The 17,012-nt window shown below is 40.4% G+C and overlaps 1 protein-coding gene across 6 annotated transcripts in view; it reads left to right on the forward strand.

The window, feature by feature from the left end:
• The window catches only part of MAP2K5 (mitogen-activated protein kinase kinase 5), a 278,825-nt gene that overhangs the window by 210,584 nt on the left and 51,229 nt on the right, over positions 1-17,012 (forward strand). For all 6 annotated transcript variants that reach the window (XM_086711030.1, XM_086711029.1, XM_086711032.1 and 3 more), the window contains 2 exons: positions 4,002-4,028; positions 4,341-4,373. In XM_086711030.1, coding sequence (XP_086567156.1) covers positions 4,002-4,028; positions 4,341-4,373 — 60 coding nt within the window. The remainder of the gene's footprint in view (positions 1-4,001; positions 4,029-4,340; positions 4,374-17,012) is intronic.

A 17,012-nucleotide genomic window follows, 5' to 3' on the forward strand; every position in this document is an offset into this window, starting at 1 on the left:
CCAGCAAAATGTGCAAACAGGAATCTGGACTTGGACGAGTTAGTTACAAACAGCATTTCCTGTGTTGTGAGGTACAGGCAGTTCATCAGCCCTAACAATATTATTGTGTTCCTCTGAACTCTGCTCTCACAGCTCAGCATTTGGAAGGCAGACCTAGAATAAAGAGAGGCATTCACAAAGCTAACATTTTATATCAAGCACCCTTAGTACCACTTTTAATGTGCTATAAAACTAGGGGCTTCACTTTTTCATGAACTGTGTGTAAAAGCAGAGGCAGTGACTGGAGGTTGACTTTGTTTCAGTCTGTTTTATGGTTGCTGTGCCCTTACGGTAATGTGATCTTGAAAAAGGTAAACAACAAAGAGTTTAGCAGTGAAAAATAAGCCTAATATAAATACAGTCGGGTACATGGCAATTCAGAATTTGAAAAATATGACCGTGGCATTAAATTTTCTGGTGGAATTAAACAGAGGAACAGAATATAACCTTTAAGGCAATATATCTGAGACCAAGAAAGGAAAGAATATATCTAACTCTATGGTCTGTGTGGCATTCATATAAAGAAAAGCACAGTAGCTTTATTTAATTGAGAAAATGAATCAATTACAATGATGTTGTGTCCTCAAGTTCTCGCGAAATAGAAGATATAAGTCACCGCATTGTGTAACAGTGTTAAAAAGTAATTGAGTATCTTAAGCATTTTGAATCAATTTCAGGTACTGGCACTGCTACCTTAATACAAAATTTATGAAGATGATTTCATATAATATGTAGCTATCAAAGCTGTGTAATAAAACCTGGTAACAACATCTCTCTTTAAAAACCTGGGCAAAATGGTATAGTTAGAAGATCATAAAAAAGACTCTGATACTGCTGTTTCCCTCTTCCTCGTTGTAAGGAGAAAGCATTAAAATAGTAAAATTTTGTCTTTAACCATGGTTTCTTTAACCCACAGAATAGGGCAAGGTGGAGACCTCTTAAGAGTTTAGTTCATGAGGAAAAATGTATCTCCCCTGAACTCATCTCATACAACTTATGTATTGCTGGGAACAGTGACGCACAGTTTATTCCTGAATTTATTTTGAAACATCTCACTTAGAATGTTTGCCACATGTTTTCCTCAGAGAATGTTGTGATCCCCCCTGACTGTTGGAAATTTGTGAAAAACACTCTCTTTGCCAAAAATGGATTTCTAATTTGTTCATTACAAGTAGCCCTCCTGTTGAAGTAGATATATCTTACTAAGAATGGAGGGTAGGGGGGAGAAGATCCATGTGTACTTGAAAAATAAATAAATAAAAGCCAATCTCCTGTTGGGAAGTTACCTGGGCCTTTCATGAGTTTTGAAAAGGAGTATGGCTTCTTACTAAAATCCTTAGCCTCTCCAGGGTGGTAGTTAACCCTCTCTCTTCCTTTTTTTTTTTTTTTTTTTTTAACTTTTTTAACATTTATCCATTTTTGATAGAGAAAGAGTGAATGGGAGAGGGGCAGAGAGAGAGGGAGACACAGATCCGAAGCAGGCTCCAGGCTCTGAGATGTCAACGCAGAGCCCGACATGGGGCTCGAACTCACAAACTGCGAGATCATGACCTGAGCCGAAGTCGGACGCTCAACTGACTGAGCCACCCAGGCACCCCGTTTTTAAAAAAAATTTTATGTTTATTTATTTTTGAGAGAGGCAGAGAGAGACAGAGAGACAGAGAGAGAGTGTGAGAGAGGAGCAGAGAGAGAGCACAACACAAAATCTGAAGCAGGCTCCAGGCTCTGAGCTGTCAGCGCAGAGCCCGATGTGAGGCTCGAACTCATGAACCATGAGATCATTATCTGAGCAGAAGTCAGAGTCTTAACCGACTGAGCCACCCAGGTGTCTCTCTCTCCCTTTTTAAAGTAAATCTTTCCCATCAGAGCATTATGCAGAAATACTCAGTGACTAGAGGAAGGAGCAGTAATTCGGCATAACGTTAAGTGGGAACTACCCGAGGAGACTACGAGCCAGTCAGCCTGGGACAGAGGTTTCAGGGAGTGGTGACTGAGTAGAGCAGGGATGAGTGGGTGCCATGTTTAGTTGGGATAATACACAGGAAAGTGCTTTCTAAAACACTCAAGCACTGGTGAAAGAAGGGTCTGCTGAGAAGCCTCATAGATGCAAAAGAAATGCAAAAACATAGTTTCTGCCCTTAAGAAGCATGCATTCTAGTTGAAAGGAACCCACCTGCCCAAATTGATTATTTACCCACTTTACCATGCCAAGAATATTTCTACAAATATATCTACAAGTATATCTACACAAATCCAGTTGTTTTGAAATCGTGCTGTGACCATAGGTAGATATGGGGGAAGAAAAGAGCACAGGAGAAGCCACAGTACCACAGCCTGTCCCCGTGGCCTTCACCCTGTCCCTGCCCCTGCCCTGTCCACTGGGAGGCCCAGTTTTCCCAGAGGATAGAAATGACCATCCTTGCCGACCTCAGGGTACTTATGCAGATCAAATATACAGGGAAGAACTTCTTAAAACACCATTAACAGGTTTTTTTACTTAAAAAATACACCTGGCTCTTAAACAACCATGGGTTTGAGCTGCATGAGTCCACTTATATGCAGGTTTTTTTTTTTTATAAATACAGAGCAGAACTGTAAATGTATTTTCTCTTCCTTATGATTTATTTCTTAAACTAGGCTCCACTCCCAGCATGGAGCCAAGTGCAGGACTTGAACTCACAAACCTGAGATCAAGATTGGAGCTGAAGCTGAGTCGGACACCCAGCTGACTGAGCCACCCAGGCACCCCTTCCTTACGATTTTCTTAATAATTTCCTTAACTCTCTTTTCTCTAGGTTACGTTCTTATAAGAATATAGCATATAATACATCTACCATGCAAAATATGTGTTAATCGACTCTTTATTATTACTTGTTATTGGTAACACTTTTGGTCAACAGTAGGCTGATTGTATCTGGGGAGTCAAAAGTTATATATGGATTTTCAACTGCACAGGGGTCAGCATCCCTAACCCCTGTGTTGTTCAGTGATTAAATGTCCTTTTACAATTATCCCTGTATCTTACTAGCTGGTTGGAGCTCAGTTATCTCAGCAAACAACTGACCCATCAATATCATACTTGATTCCTGAAATTTTCCTTCTTAGGAAACTTAGTGCCTGGGACTTTATTTGCATTGAGTTAGTAATAACTGCAGTCATTTGTGTGGGGGTGGGGGATTGAAGTGTTTAGTATTTCAGTTAGTAACTGGATGTGTTATTAATTTGGTGTCACATTTTAGTCATTTTCTAAGAGACGCGGCTTATCGGTGTTAGATGTGTGAACAGCCTGCCTTCAGAATGTTGGTTAGGAGCAGACATTTACTTGCCTCTGCTTTTTGTTCCCTGGAAAACAGTGTAAAACTTGCATGAATTTGATTTTCCCAGAGAGCACTGCTTCCCAGGAAACAGGCTGAAGGAACTTTGGAAAAGGTGGTGTCTTCACCCCACTCCTGAGTTAAAGACAAATACTTCAACCACATAATTAAAGTTTTCTTCAAAAAATAGGGGATTGTGAACAGACACTGGCAGGAATCCAAAATTCTAATTTCTGACTATGATTTAATTTCAATTTTAAATAAATCGGTTTTTAATTTAAAAAGAGTGAGCTTCATAACATTAGCAATGATTGCAACATTAAGCCCAGTGTTCACAATCTAGCAATATAAAACATTATTTATATCTGAATCGTAAACAGCCTTTTGAAATGGATTATGGTTTTTCTCCCTATTCTAATACAACCTGGAGGGTACTAAAAAGTGTTGTGTGAAATTAACATTCTGCTGACTTTCGCCTATAAATGAGAAGCGAGCTATTAACATTTGTGTATTTTCATTATGTAAATTGTGTTAACACATGCCCACAAATTGCCACCAGCAATGCAATAATTTTCTCTCAGTGATCATAATGTGTCCAAGTGAGTCATTTTGATTATGACATGCTAATTACATATTGCCTTTTTTCAGATTCAGAAAAACCAGGGATCTTTAATGGTAAGCTTTATGAGTTCAGAAAAAAATTCACTTTTCTTTTTCCTGATGGCTGCTTCCTTTGCATGCTTGAATGCCTTGTTTTAAACTTAGCAAATTGCATTTTGAAGAAAATGCAAACCTTTAACTGCCTGTATTAGATTAGGTACCATTAGAAATAATAGAACATCCTGAGCATCAATGTTTTTATAAGAGTTTGCTGTTGTTGATTAATCTTGCTATATTTTATTGCATTAATGATTTTTTTCTTTCCACTCCACTGTAAAGACATTGCACAGAGGCTAATACTTTTTCCTCTCTTCTTTCCCGTTGCAGCCTCTCCAGCTTCTGCAGTGCATTGTTGATGAGGTGAGGCATCGTCTTATGTGCTTTCACTCCTAAAGTCATTCCTAATGGTGTGGAAAGCTTATATTTTGTTTCCTAATGAAGCACAGTGCCCAACATCCTCGGAGCAAGTTGTGTTGTATGGCTCTGAGCTGTGTTACGTGGACCGGCCTTGTCCGGAGTCCCACTCTCCTGATTCTGGCCCAGAATCCCTGCCCAAACAGATTGTCCCACGGGCTGGTCCTCAGGGGTATCAGAAGCCCTAAAGACAAAACAGGATGATATCAATTCATCCTCTTCTCCCTGGCCAGATGGGGATAGAGCCGGAAATTAAAGTGGTATCATTTTTTTTTCCATAGCAGATATTTAAAGTCATTCCAGTAGGCAAGGGTCAGAGTCGAACAGCAAACATAAGCTGGATAAAATTTGTCTCCCTTGCTTTATTTACCCAAAGCATAGCGGGTGATGAAAATGTTCCAAAGCTCTGGGTCAACAGTTCAGCCTTAACTTCCTAAATAGGCATTTTCCCCAGAATACATTCCTAACTTCTTCTGCTTTTAACTAGAACCCGCACATTTTAAGTCCTTCTACCTCTGATAATCCTTATCCATCGAGTTCCATTGTCCCTTTGCCTTCATGGAGTTAATCTACTGGCATTTCTTTCTCAGTCTACTTTTTTACTCCTTCTTCTGAATTTAAAGTCTTTTTTTCTGTAAATTAGCAGAACACAAGGCTTATAGTACACAATGCTCCCAATTAAGAAAACACTAATGTTTTTTAAAAACTGACTTTCTGGGCTTGGGCTTGCCTACAGGCAATGTTTATTTTTTAAACTTTAATTTTACAATATTTAAAACACTTGTAATGAAGGCGATAAATGATTCAGATAGGAAAGTTTGAAAGAAAAAAAACAAATCGTAATTCATAATTATTCCTCTCAATTAAACATCTGTATAACCAGTTATGAGATTTAGGGGAAAAAATAAAGATCCTCCTAGGAAAAAAACAAACGCGCACACATATCACAATAATAGTAAGAATGGGGCTCTAACATCCTTAATGGTTGCATCCGTCAGTCCATATATCCCCTGCAAGCCATAAACCATGTTAGTGCAAAAATGAAGGCATTGTCCTGAAACAAATGGAGGTCCCATTATCTCAAATATCAGACAGGCCCCCTGGATCTAATAGCTCATCAATATCTTCTGTCATCTTAGATTCCAAAAGCGTCCTATCCCCATCAGAATCCTCCCAATTAAACTGGTTTTCCTGAGGTTCCCCCTCCAGGGTTGCTCAGGGACATTCCCAGGGAAACTTGGCTACCCAGTCAGATGCACAGACTGCTGGGCTCCCTGGACTCCACTGATCTTGCCTGGCCGGGCTCCTGAGCATTAGAACATTCAGGTACAGATACCCCTCACCAGCAATACATGCATTGCTGGTGAGCTAATTTGAAGTTTTTCTGAATCAAACAGATACTTTCATTCCTTATTTAAAGTAGTAATGATCGCTGTTAAATGTAAAATATTTCCACTTGCTTGATTTGGGCAAATCCTGAGACTTTTGAAATTATCCTAAAGAGATGTTCTAAGGCAGGATGGTATGTGGGAAGGATAGTAGCATGTGACTTAAATGGTATGTTTTTCTTTATAGCAGTTCTTCCTCAGTTTAGAGAAAAATATAATGTAGACACCTGTTCCCGTTTATGCAAAAGACATATTAAAAATATCTTCTTCAAGGAAACTTGCTAAATTTACATTGAATTTACTAGAACAAACATAAATTGATCTTGGAACTGAGCTGATGTTCCATGATGAGTATTAGGAAACAATTGGCCAATTGACCTGCCTTATGCAAAGTGCATCCTGGCTTCTAAGAAAGAAAGGATGGTGGGACTGGGGAGGAGGTGTTAATTACTGTGCTTGTCCCATGTTTGTCACATTTCCCATTGCAGTGATACAGTGTTTCTCAAAGGGTAGTCTCAGGACTAACTGCATCAGAATTACCTGAGGCTTTGGTTAAAAATGCAGATTCTTGGACTCAGGTCACTGGATTAGACTTTCTAGGGGTGGAGCCCAGGAATCTACATTTGACCAGCTTCCCAGGTCACTCTGCACATTAAGGTTTGAAAACCTCTTCCATAATGTCTTTCAGGACTAAATCTGCCCTTTTAGATCCCAGAGGGCTATTAACTATCTATCTTCATTTGTACCTGACTTTTAGGCCTTCTATTCCTGCGTGAAAATAACCAGCTAGGATTTGAGCCGTTTTACTCCTTGCGTGTGGGATATGCCCCGTTGTGAGGTGTGTGTCCAATGAAGTGTGTACTGTTGCTGTTAGAGAAAAGTCGGGTCAGAGTTAGGGGCACCACCCCTAAAGGAGCCTAGTTAGGACAAGATGGATGGATGTATTCAGAGTCGTATACAAAAGAGCTGAGTAAAGCCCAGTGTACCATACTTCATTATTGTGTAGATATAGCTTGCCCTCCCAGCATAACCTGGTAAACAGTGAAGAAGTAATAAGACAAGACCAGGTGGGCAGAAGCCAGCCCTAGAACGGCCAGCAATGAATGTCAGAGCCAGTCCGGGAGTCAGGAAGTAGAATCGTGGAACAAAGCCACAGCTAGCTACCAGATGTCCAAATGGAAGACACCAAAAGTTAAACAGGAGTAAGAATCCTGAATGTGAAATCTGGACTGTGGATCAGGACCTGGAAGGATAGATAATCAAGGCAACGAGAGAATCCAGCTCCAGTCAGAAATCAGGGCAATCCAGTTTAATTTTGGTGGGTAGAGTTTACGTGGCTTGGAACTGGCTAACTCAGGATATGCCTGATATCCTAATGATAGTGTTGATGCCTCAGACTTGCTTCTCTCAAAAGAACTTCTTCCTTTAAAATTCTTATGTAATTGGGCCCTCTCCAGTTCCTGAATACCTGTGGTGTGAAGTGCTTGATTAATTGTTAAGTGATAAGTGTCTCTGGGTATGCCACGGTGCCTTAGCCATCCGATATCTTTGGGGAATAAGATGGCCCCTATTGTCCAGATAACTGAGATTTACCACTTGAAGCTCTGACATCAATGAGAAATTTTCATTTTTAGAAAGAAGTGTTTCTAAAATGTATTTGCTCTTGGCAGCCTGTTGACAGTGTGTAATGAATATCATTTAACCTTTTCTTGATGACTCAGGTCCTTGTTTTGAACATGATACTGAGCTAAACTTTGATGTATTGATGCCCTCTGGGGTTATAAAATTGTGTGGGGCTTACCTTATTCTTCCACTGAATTTTACCAACCCTTTTGCCTGTGTTTGGCCTTGGCACTCAATAATATGTCTGGGCCTCTTGAGGTGTGTAGAGCCGTTTATTCCCAGGCTAAATAGCCCTACATGGCTGTGCTGCTCTGCTTGGTACTCTCCTGTGCTCTGTCTTGTGATCATCCCTGCTTTCTTTGGTCACTCTTCATTCTCGACAGTGACCACCTGCTGCCCCCGTGATCTGACCATCTGTCTTCAGTCTTTGCACTCCTGATAGTGACCCTAGTAAAACTAGCAGGTGCCAAATGAAGTCAGAAACCCAAGTGGTATGTGTAAGGTCAGAGCTCATCTGAGAAGGAAGATAGAGGCTTGTGCCTCTCTTTAATGAAGTAAAATGGGTGGGCTCGCATGCATTCATTCAGCAAATAGTTATCAAAAGTTCCTGCTGTTTGATAGCCCAAGTTGAGCAGACCATGGTGGGGACAGCCTCCAAGCCTAGAGAGCACAGGGCTTCCAGGCCAGCTGTAGACTAGCTGTGTAAGTCACGGTAGAAAGGCAGAAGCACAGTCCCGCGTCCAGAGCCAATACGATGTGCTGGGACTCAGGAAGCTACTTATCCATCCAACACTCTCCCTGGTGCCTAGGGTTCTAGCTTGGCTGGCAACAAAGGACTGGCCACAATGGTGATGCGGCAGGTATGAATACAGCAATGATTTCTGGGTCACCAAATCCCACGCTAGCTGGAGCCCACTAGTGGAGGCCATCAGTGGATTGAGGTGCTGGGAACTGCAAAGATGGAGGCAAGGACGTCACTCTTGAGCCTGCCCCTAAGTAATTCACAGACATGAAAAAGATGTCTGTGGACACAGAAATGAATAGTATGGCTCAGTGTAGGGTGCGTCTGTAGAACCCAGAGACAGGAGAGTTTGTCCTGGGGGTGATAAGGAGAGGCCCTCCCCAGGGTAGGTGGCATTTAAGCTAGGTCTTAAAAAGAATGAGTAGGAGCTTCCCAGGTCAAGAAAAGAGAAAAGTAAATGTTAGGCAGAAATCCTTTTCGTGAATCATTTTTAAGTTCACATATGTGTTTCAGAATGTTCAGGCTGTCTAAAATATGACAACCAGAAAAATGGATTATTACTTTCAGTATATATATGTTTCAAACATATTACAACTAAAAATAAATTTCTACCTAACATCTGTAGGTACTCAGGAAGACAATTAGCAAATCCCTAATTTAGACTTCTGTTTATTTACTTTACTAGGAAAAAGTGAATTCTTTTAAGTCATCTTTATACCCAGTCAGAAATATCTTCTACCTTAAAATGTTGATTTTTTTTAGAACTGCAAGGCCAACAGACACACGAAAAGATGCTCAACATCACTAATCGTCAGGGAAATACAAACCAAAACCACAATGAGTTTTCACCTCACACCTGTCAGAATGGCTGGAATCAAAAAGACTAGAAATAACAAGTGTTGGCGAGGATGTGGAGAAAAAGGAACCCTCGTGCACTGTTGGTGGGAATGTAACTTGGTGCAGCCACTGTCGAAAACTGTATGGAGGTTCGTCAGAAATTTAAAAATAGAAATACAATACGATCCACTAGTTCCACTACTGGGTATTTACCCAAAGAAAACAGAAACACTAATTTGAAAAGATATGTGCGCCTCTATGTTCATTGCAGCATTATTTATTATAGCAAAGATATGGAAGAACCCAAGTGTCCACTGATAGATAAATAGGTAAAGATGTGTGTACACACACACACACACACACACACACACACAATGGAATATTACTCAGCCATAAAAAAGAATGAGATCTTGCCATTTGTGACATCATGGATGGACCTAGAGGGTGTCATGCTAAGTGAAATAAGTCAGGCAAAGAAAGACAAATACTATATGGTTTCACTTATATATGGAATCTAAAAAAAACAAAAACAAAGAAAAGCAGAGACAGACTCATCAATACAGAGAACAAACTGGTTGCCAGAGGTTGAGGGGGGAGCAGGCAAAATGGGTGAAGAACAGTGGGAGGTACAGGCCTCCAGATATGGAATGAATAAGTGTCAGAAATGGAAGCTATGGCATAGGGAATATATTCCCTATGAATATATATCTCTGTGACGGTGATCGCATTGTATGGTGACAGATGGTAGCCACGCTTGTGGTGAACACAGCATAACAGAGAGAGTTGTCAGATCACCGTGTTGTACACCTGAAACTAACATAACATTGTGTGTGTCAACTATATTCAAATAAAAAAAAAATTAAGAACTACAAGATTTGTGAAATTCCACAATTTGTATTCTGAAATAGAAGTACAGACTTTCAGTGTTCATTACTGGGCTATAATTGGACCAGGTATGAAGACAAACAATAGGCTTGATTGTTGAAGGTGCTAGCTGAGTAATTCTGAGATAAACCAATTGTTCTTCCCTAATGTGAATAGAAAGGAAAAAGGATTTGGTCTTAGGAATGACATGGCATAGCACTCTACGTAGAACATCTGGGTGGGTCTGCAGTGTTTGGAGGGAAATTTTTAGCTATCAATGCCTGTACTAGAAAGGAAGAAAGATCTCAAATCAATAACTTAACCTTGTACTGTAAGAAAGTAGAAAAAGAAGAGCAAACTACACACAAAGCAAGCAAGAGGAAGGAAATAAAATTAGAGTGAAAATAAACAAAATAGATAATAAAAAATAGAGAAAATCAATGAAACCAGAAGTTGCTTCTTTGCAAAGATAAATTGACAAACTTTTAGCTAGACTGACCAAAGAGAGAGACAGAGAGAGAGAGAAAGAAAGACTCAAGTGTCCAAATCGAGAATGTAAGGAGGCTCCTTACTACCAACCTTACAGAATTAAAAAGGTCTGTAAGAAAATGAAAAGGGGCACCTGGGTGGCTCAGTCAGTTGAATGTCTGACTCTTAATTTCAGCTCAGGTCATAATCCCAGGGCCATGAGATCAAGCCCTGCATTGAACTCTACGCTGAGTGTGGAGCCTGCTTAAGATTCTTTGTCTCTCTGCCCCTTCTCCCCATTTGTTCGTGTTCTCCCCCCCTTCCCTTCCTCTCTCTTCTCTCTCTCTCTTTCTGTCTTTCTCTATCTCAAATAAAAAAATAAAATGACATGAACAATCATATGCCAGCAAATTGGATAACCTAAATGAAATGGACAAATTCCTAGAAAAACACAAACTGCCAATACTGACTCAAGAAATACAGAATCTGAATAGAATTATAGCAGTAAATAAGATTTTTTTAAAACTTCCCACAAAGGAAGGCCCAGGACCATATGGTTTCATGAGTTTGTCATGAATTGTAACAAATGTTTAAAGAAGATTTAACACCAATCCTTCTCAAACTCTCCAAAAAATAGAAGAGAACACTCCCTATCTTCTTCTATGATACCAGTAGTATCCTGATACCAAAGCCAGACTTCACAAGAAAACTTATGAATATAAATGCAAAAATGCTCAAGAAAATACCAGTAAACTGAATCCAGCAGCATATAAAAGAAATTATACATCATGACCAAGTGGGATTTATCCTCAAAATACAAGGTTGGCCCAATGAAAATCAGTCAATATAATATACTAGATAAGTAGAATAAAGAACGAAAATCCCATGATCATCTCAGCAGATACAGAAAAAGCATTTAACAAAAATCCACCACCCTTTCTTGATAAAACACACACACACACACACACACACACACACACACACACACACACACACAAAACGAAGTTGAAGGAGAAGGGGACTTCAACAGCCTGATAAAGAACATCTAATGCCCCACAGCTAACATCTTATTTCATGGTAAAAGACTGAAAGCTTCCCACCCTAAGATCAGGAAAAGACCAGGATGTTCACTCTCACCACTTCTGTTCAACTTTGTTCTAGAGATTCTACCCAGGAAAATTAGTCAAGAAAAAGAAAAGGTGGGGCACCTGGGTGGCTCAGTCGGTTAAGCGTCCGACTTCAGCTCAGGTCATGATCTCGCGGTCCGTGAGTTCGAGCCCCGCGTCGGGCTCTGGGCTGATGGCTCGGAGCCTGGAGCCTGTTTCCGATTCTGTGTCTCCCTCTCTCTCTGCCCCTCCCCCATTCATGCTCTGTCTCTCTCTGTCTCAAAAATAAATAAACATTAAAAAAATTTTTTTTGAAGAAAAAGAAAAGGCATCCAGGTTGAAGAGGAAGATGTAAAACTATATTTAATAGATGACATGATATTTTGTATAGAAAACACTAGAAAATACACACAAAAAGACAGTTGATAAATGAGTTCAGCAGGGTTGTAGGATACAAGAACACACAAAAATCAATTGTATTTCTATACACATGTAATCCAAAATGAACTATCCAAAAATGAAATGAAAACAATTCAAGTTACTCTCTCAAAAATAGATAAACATTAAAAAAACAATAAATTTAAAAAAGGGGGCGCCTAGGTGGCTCAGTTGGTTGGACATCCAACTTGGGCTTGGGTCATGATCTCGCGGTTTGTGGGTTTGAGCCCCATGTCAGGCTCTGTGCTGACAGCTCAGAGTCCGGAGCCTGCTTCGGATTCTGGGTCTCCCTCTCTCTCTGCCCCTTCTCTGCTCATGCTCTCAAAAATAGGTAAACATTATCATCAAAAGAATCAAAAATAATAAAAGACTTGGAAAACCACAAAACATTATTGAAAGAAATTTAAGACCTAAATACATGGGAAGACACCCATGTGCAGGGAATGGAAGACTTAATATTGTTAACATGGCAGTACTCCCCAAATTGATCTACAGATATAGTGCAGTGTCTGTCACAATCCCAGTGGGCTCTTGCAGAAATGGATGAGCTGATCCCCAAAATGCATAAGGAAATGCAAGGAACTCGGAATAGCCAAAACAATCTTGAAAAAAAAAAAGAGAAAGTTGGAGGATTCATACTTCCTGATTTCATAACTCCAAAATTACTGTACTCAAGATGGTATGGTGTTGGCATAAGGGCAGGCATATGGAATAGAATGGAGAATCCAGAGATAAACCCACATATCCATGCTCAGTTGTTTTCCAGCGAAGACGCCAAGACCATTCAGTGGTGAAAGAATCATTTTTTTGACGAACGATGCTGGGACAGTTGGATGTTCACATGCAAAAGCATGAATTTGGACCCCTAGTGATATATATACAAAAATTAATTCAAAAGAGGTGAAAGACCCAAATGTAAGCACTAAAACCATGAAACTCCTAAAAGGCAACATGGATGTGACACCCAAGAGCATAAGTGAGGGAAAAAACATGGTTCTTCATCAAAATGTAGAATGTTTGTGTGTCAAAAGGTGGCATCGAAAGTGGAGTCACTGCGATCACACCAGGGTTCCAGGCCAACCACGGGTCTTTTGTGCCTCAGGGCCAGAAGTGGGGGAAGTGATGGCTTTCCCTATAAAGTCTTGTGGCCGGGAAAGGGGGCTTGACAGGAAGGCCACAGTGGGGACAAGGGAAGGAAGATGGAATGAAAGTGGCCAGCTGAGTGATAGACAAAAACTGAAGGAAGTGGGTGGGGTGGGGGGTGTTGCTGTAGGGCCTGGCCTGGGGTCCTTGACGATGAATAAAGTAAAGCTTAGGATGGGAACAGACCCTCTTGGCATCACCACCACCACCACCATCATCATCATCATAGCTAATAACCCATCATTACAAGCCTCCCTTTATAAGAAGTCTGTACCTTCATTGAGTCCTTATGACTCTAACCATAAATTTTAATGAAGACATACGAAAGCCTCCACTATTAGCTGCCTGATGGGCATATGCACATCATTACAGTGGCATTAAAAACAGCCCTTATGAATGGGGACAGTCGTCCACCTCACCAAACACCTGAACTCACAAGAACTCTTCACATGGACGCAGCTCCTCTGACATTTTCTAGAAATGCCAGCAAATATGTCCCATGCTGGAAGAAAGCAGTGTTTGATGGCGGTGCCCACCTGGCAGAAGAGGGTGGAGGTTAATCACGCGGCTAGACGCTTTGACATGAACCAGGAGAACCAAGAGGCAGCTAACATCTCTGTTCTAGCAGAGGGTGACGTGTGAAGACGGGGACGAGAAGATTGAGGACCGGGAAAGGGGGAGGAAAAGAGGGAAGAGTCTACGTTGAAAGCACATTATTAAAAAGCTTCTAAGTTTTTCTCTCTGCCTTGTTTCTCCTACTGCTCGACCTCCACAGTGTGTCTGTATTTTTAAAAATACAGGTCTCAACCTCTCAAACCTTCCGGGGATCACCCTATCCATTAGATAGTATCTCAACTTCTTAGCAAGGCATTTGAGTCTCTCACCCGTATTTATTTCAGCCTCACTTTGGGTCAGTCAGTGGTCTTCAGACTTGCTGCACGCTTTCACACCTGTGCTGGTGCCCCTCCCCCTGCTTGGAATGACCTCTTCAGCCTCTTCACCTTGCTCATGCCTAAGCATCCTCCAAAGCCCAGCTCACATGTCTCCTCCTCTTTGAAGCTGTCCCTGTTACCTTCCTACCTCTTCATCCTGCCACACTCCTGCCCAATGCTAGGTGCAATTCAGCATAGCATTGGTTACAAAAGCTTTGTTACAGTTTTTATCATACGGAATCAAATTTAGTTCATGAGTTTGTCTTCTACTAGATCATGAAGTCATCCAGCCCAGGAATTTATCCCAACACCTGGTAGAGAGAATGGCCCAAGCAGGAGCTCAGTAAATGCTCCTTGGAGTAAATTAAAAAAAAAAAAAAAAAATATATATATATATATATATATATATATTTTTTTTTTTTTTTTTCCCCCGGCAGAGTTTTCCTACAGAAAACTACTGAGGTCCATCCTATCCAGCAGAGAAGGGCCTCTGATCTATAACACAGCAGCTAAGTACAGAGGCCATCATAGAGAAACTCATTTCTTATTTTTTTTCTTTGAAAATCTTTTTATTGAAATAATAAATTACTTAACAAAATTCACCCTTTTAAAGTATACAACTCAGTCCCAGAACATTTCCGTCACTCCACAAAGAAACCTAGTACCTGTTAGCAGTCACTCATAATTCCTCCGTCCCCTCCAATCTGTGGCAACCACTAATTAATCTATTTTCTGTCCCTGTGGATTTCCCTATTGTGGACATTTCATGTAAATTGGGCCGTATAATATCTGGTTTTTGTATGTTTGGTTTCTTTCATTTAACATGATGTTTTCAAGGTACTTCCATGCTGTGGCATTTATCAGTAATTCATTCCTATTTATGACTGAATAATATCCCGTTGTATGGGTATACCACATACCGTTTATTTATCAATTGAACATTTGGGCTGTTTCTGCTGTTTGGCTATTATGAGTAACGATGTTATGAACATCTGTGTGCAAGTTTTTATGTGGACATATGTTTTCAACTCTCTTAGATATATACCTAGAAGTGGAATTGCTGGATCATATGAAAATTCTATTTAACTTTCTGATGAACTTCCAAACTATATTTCACAACAGCTGCCCTATGTTATATTCCCACCAGCAATTTATGAGGGCTCAAATTTCTCTACATTCTTGCCAGCACTTGCTATTTTCTGTTTTTTGTTTTTGCTTTTGTTTTTGTTTTTAATTATAGTCTTCCTGGTAGATGTGAAGTAGCCTCTCTTATGGTTCTGATTTGTGTTCCCCTTGTAATTGATGATGCTGGGAATATTTTCATATGTTTATTGGCCATTTGAATAACTTCTTTGGAGAAAAGTCTGTTCAATTCCATTGTCCGTTTTTAAATTGGGTTATTTGTCTTATTATTGAGTTGTAACCGTTCTTTATATATTCTAGATATGAGAGTCTAAATGTTTTCCCCCATTTTGTGGATTTTCTTTTCACTTTCTTGGTGTTCTGTGACACACGGAAGTTTTAATTTTATTTTTTTGGAACTTGAAACCATTCTGGTTTGATCAGAGGGTGGGCAGGCTTAAATCTCCACCCTATCTGTACCCACCCTTGGCACCCACATAAAAGTTCTTGGAGTTCCATTAATTATAGTATGAAAACCATTGATTGTATCCTGAACAGTCATTCCGTAAACCTGTATTAATCCCAGAGCTAGGTATTGGGGTTAGGGATGCAGTTGCTACCATTAAAATTTTTCTACTCTAGTCAGGGAAGCAGACCAGTAACAGTCATATCTAAATAGATCACTTTAAACTGCCGGTAGTGTAAGTCATGGGAGACTTGATGGCCTGGGTTCTCAGGAGCACACTGGCTCTTTTTTTAACCACACATAAATGGGTATTTACGACAAGGTTTTTAATGATGTTTGCAGCTATAGAACTTCTATACTAAAAAGTGTGGACAAGGTGCTGGGAAACACAGACAAGAGGGCTGATGATAGAGAGGATGATAACGTACCAGAGGTCTCTACAGAGAATGGGACCCCAAAGAGCAAGGGGGAGTTAGGCTCAGAGATACCTGAAGCCCCCACCAGGAGTTCATCATGGCTACAGTGCTTGGCAGAGTTTTAACAGATGAAACAAGGGCCACATTTCAAAGGATCTTTACACTGTGCCTAAAGGCATTTTCGGGGGGCGGGGCATACCGAAAGCTTCAAACTGGATCGGTGGAACCAAATTTGTGTTTCAGAAAAATCACTGACAGGGTTGTGGAAGGTGGTTTGGGAAAGGCCCTTAGGAAGCTGTAGTTCTGATCAGAGATTATGAGGGCTTTCATTAGCCTTAGCATGTTTGAAGAGTATTTAGGAGATAGAATAAACAGACTTTGGCAAGTAATTGGATGTAGGGGAGAGTGGAGAGGTGGGGTCAGGGATGAAGCATGCAGCTTGGGCAGCTAGGCCCTCACGGGCATGAGTCCCACAGAGAGAAAGACATGTTCACGGGAAGAAGACGATTAGCATTCTGTTCATAAGATGGCACCACGTGCCTCATTCAAGATGCTATTAATTCCTGTTCTAGACCCAATTATAAGTAGTTTTATCAACTAGACTCTAAGTACCTAGGCTTTTCATTTCTAGCTTTATACTGCTGCAACTAAAGTACAGGGGTCACTTATGAATATTTGTTGAATGAAATGTATACGTAATTATAAGAACTTACTACCTGTCTTTTCAAGACTTCAGAAGAACCAGTCCAAAAAGTAAGAGAGTATATGATGAAAAGGCATTTAACTAATATATGTGGTCCTTTATCAAAATTCTAAAGTCTAGCCTTAACCTCTATGGTTTGCAGAATGTTTCCCCAGGGAAACATGTTGCTTTCCCATAACACTCCATTTTACAGATGAGGAAACTGAGTGACAGTCAAAGGATATGGCTCTTTCCACTTTACTACACTATAACTGACCTTGCCAGAAGGAAAAAGTGGCAGCTGAACATTCTGACATCACAAAGAGAGATTATTTTAAAAGCTATAGAAAAAAACAAC

This window comes from Puma concolor, chromosome B3 (assembly GCF_028749965.1).
Source record: "Puma concolor isolate L17-30 chromosome B3, mPumCon1.1.hap2, whole genome shotgun sequence".
Classification (NCBI taxonomy): Eukaryota; Metazoa; Chordata; class Mammalia; order Carnivora; family Felidae; genus Puma; species Puma concolor.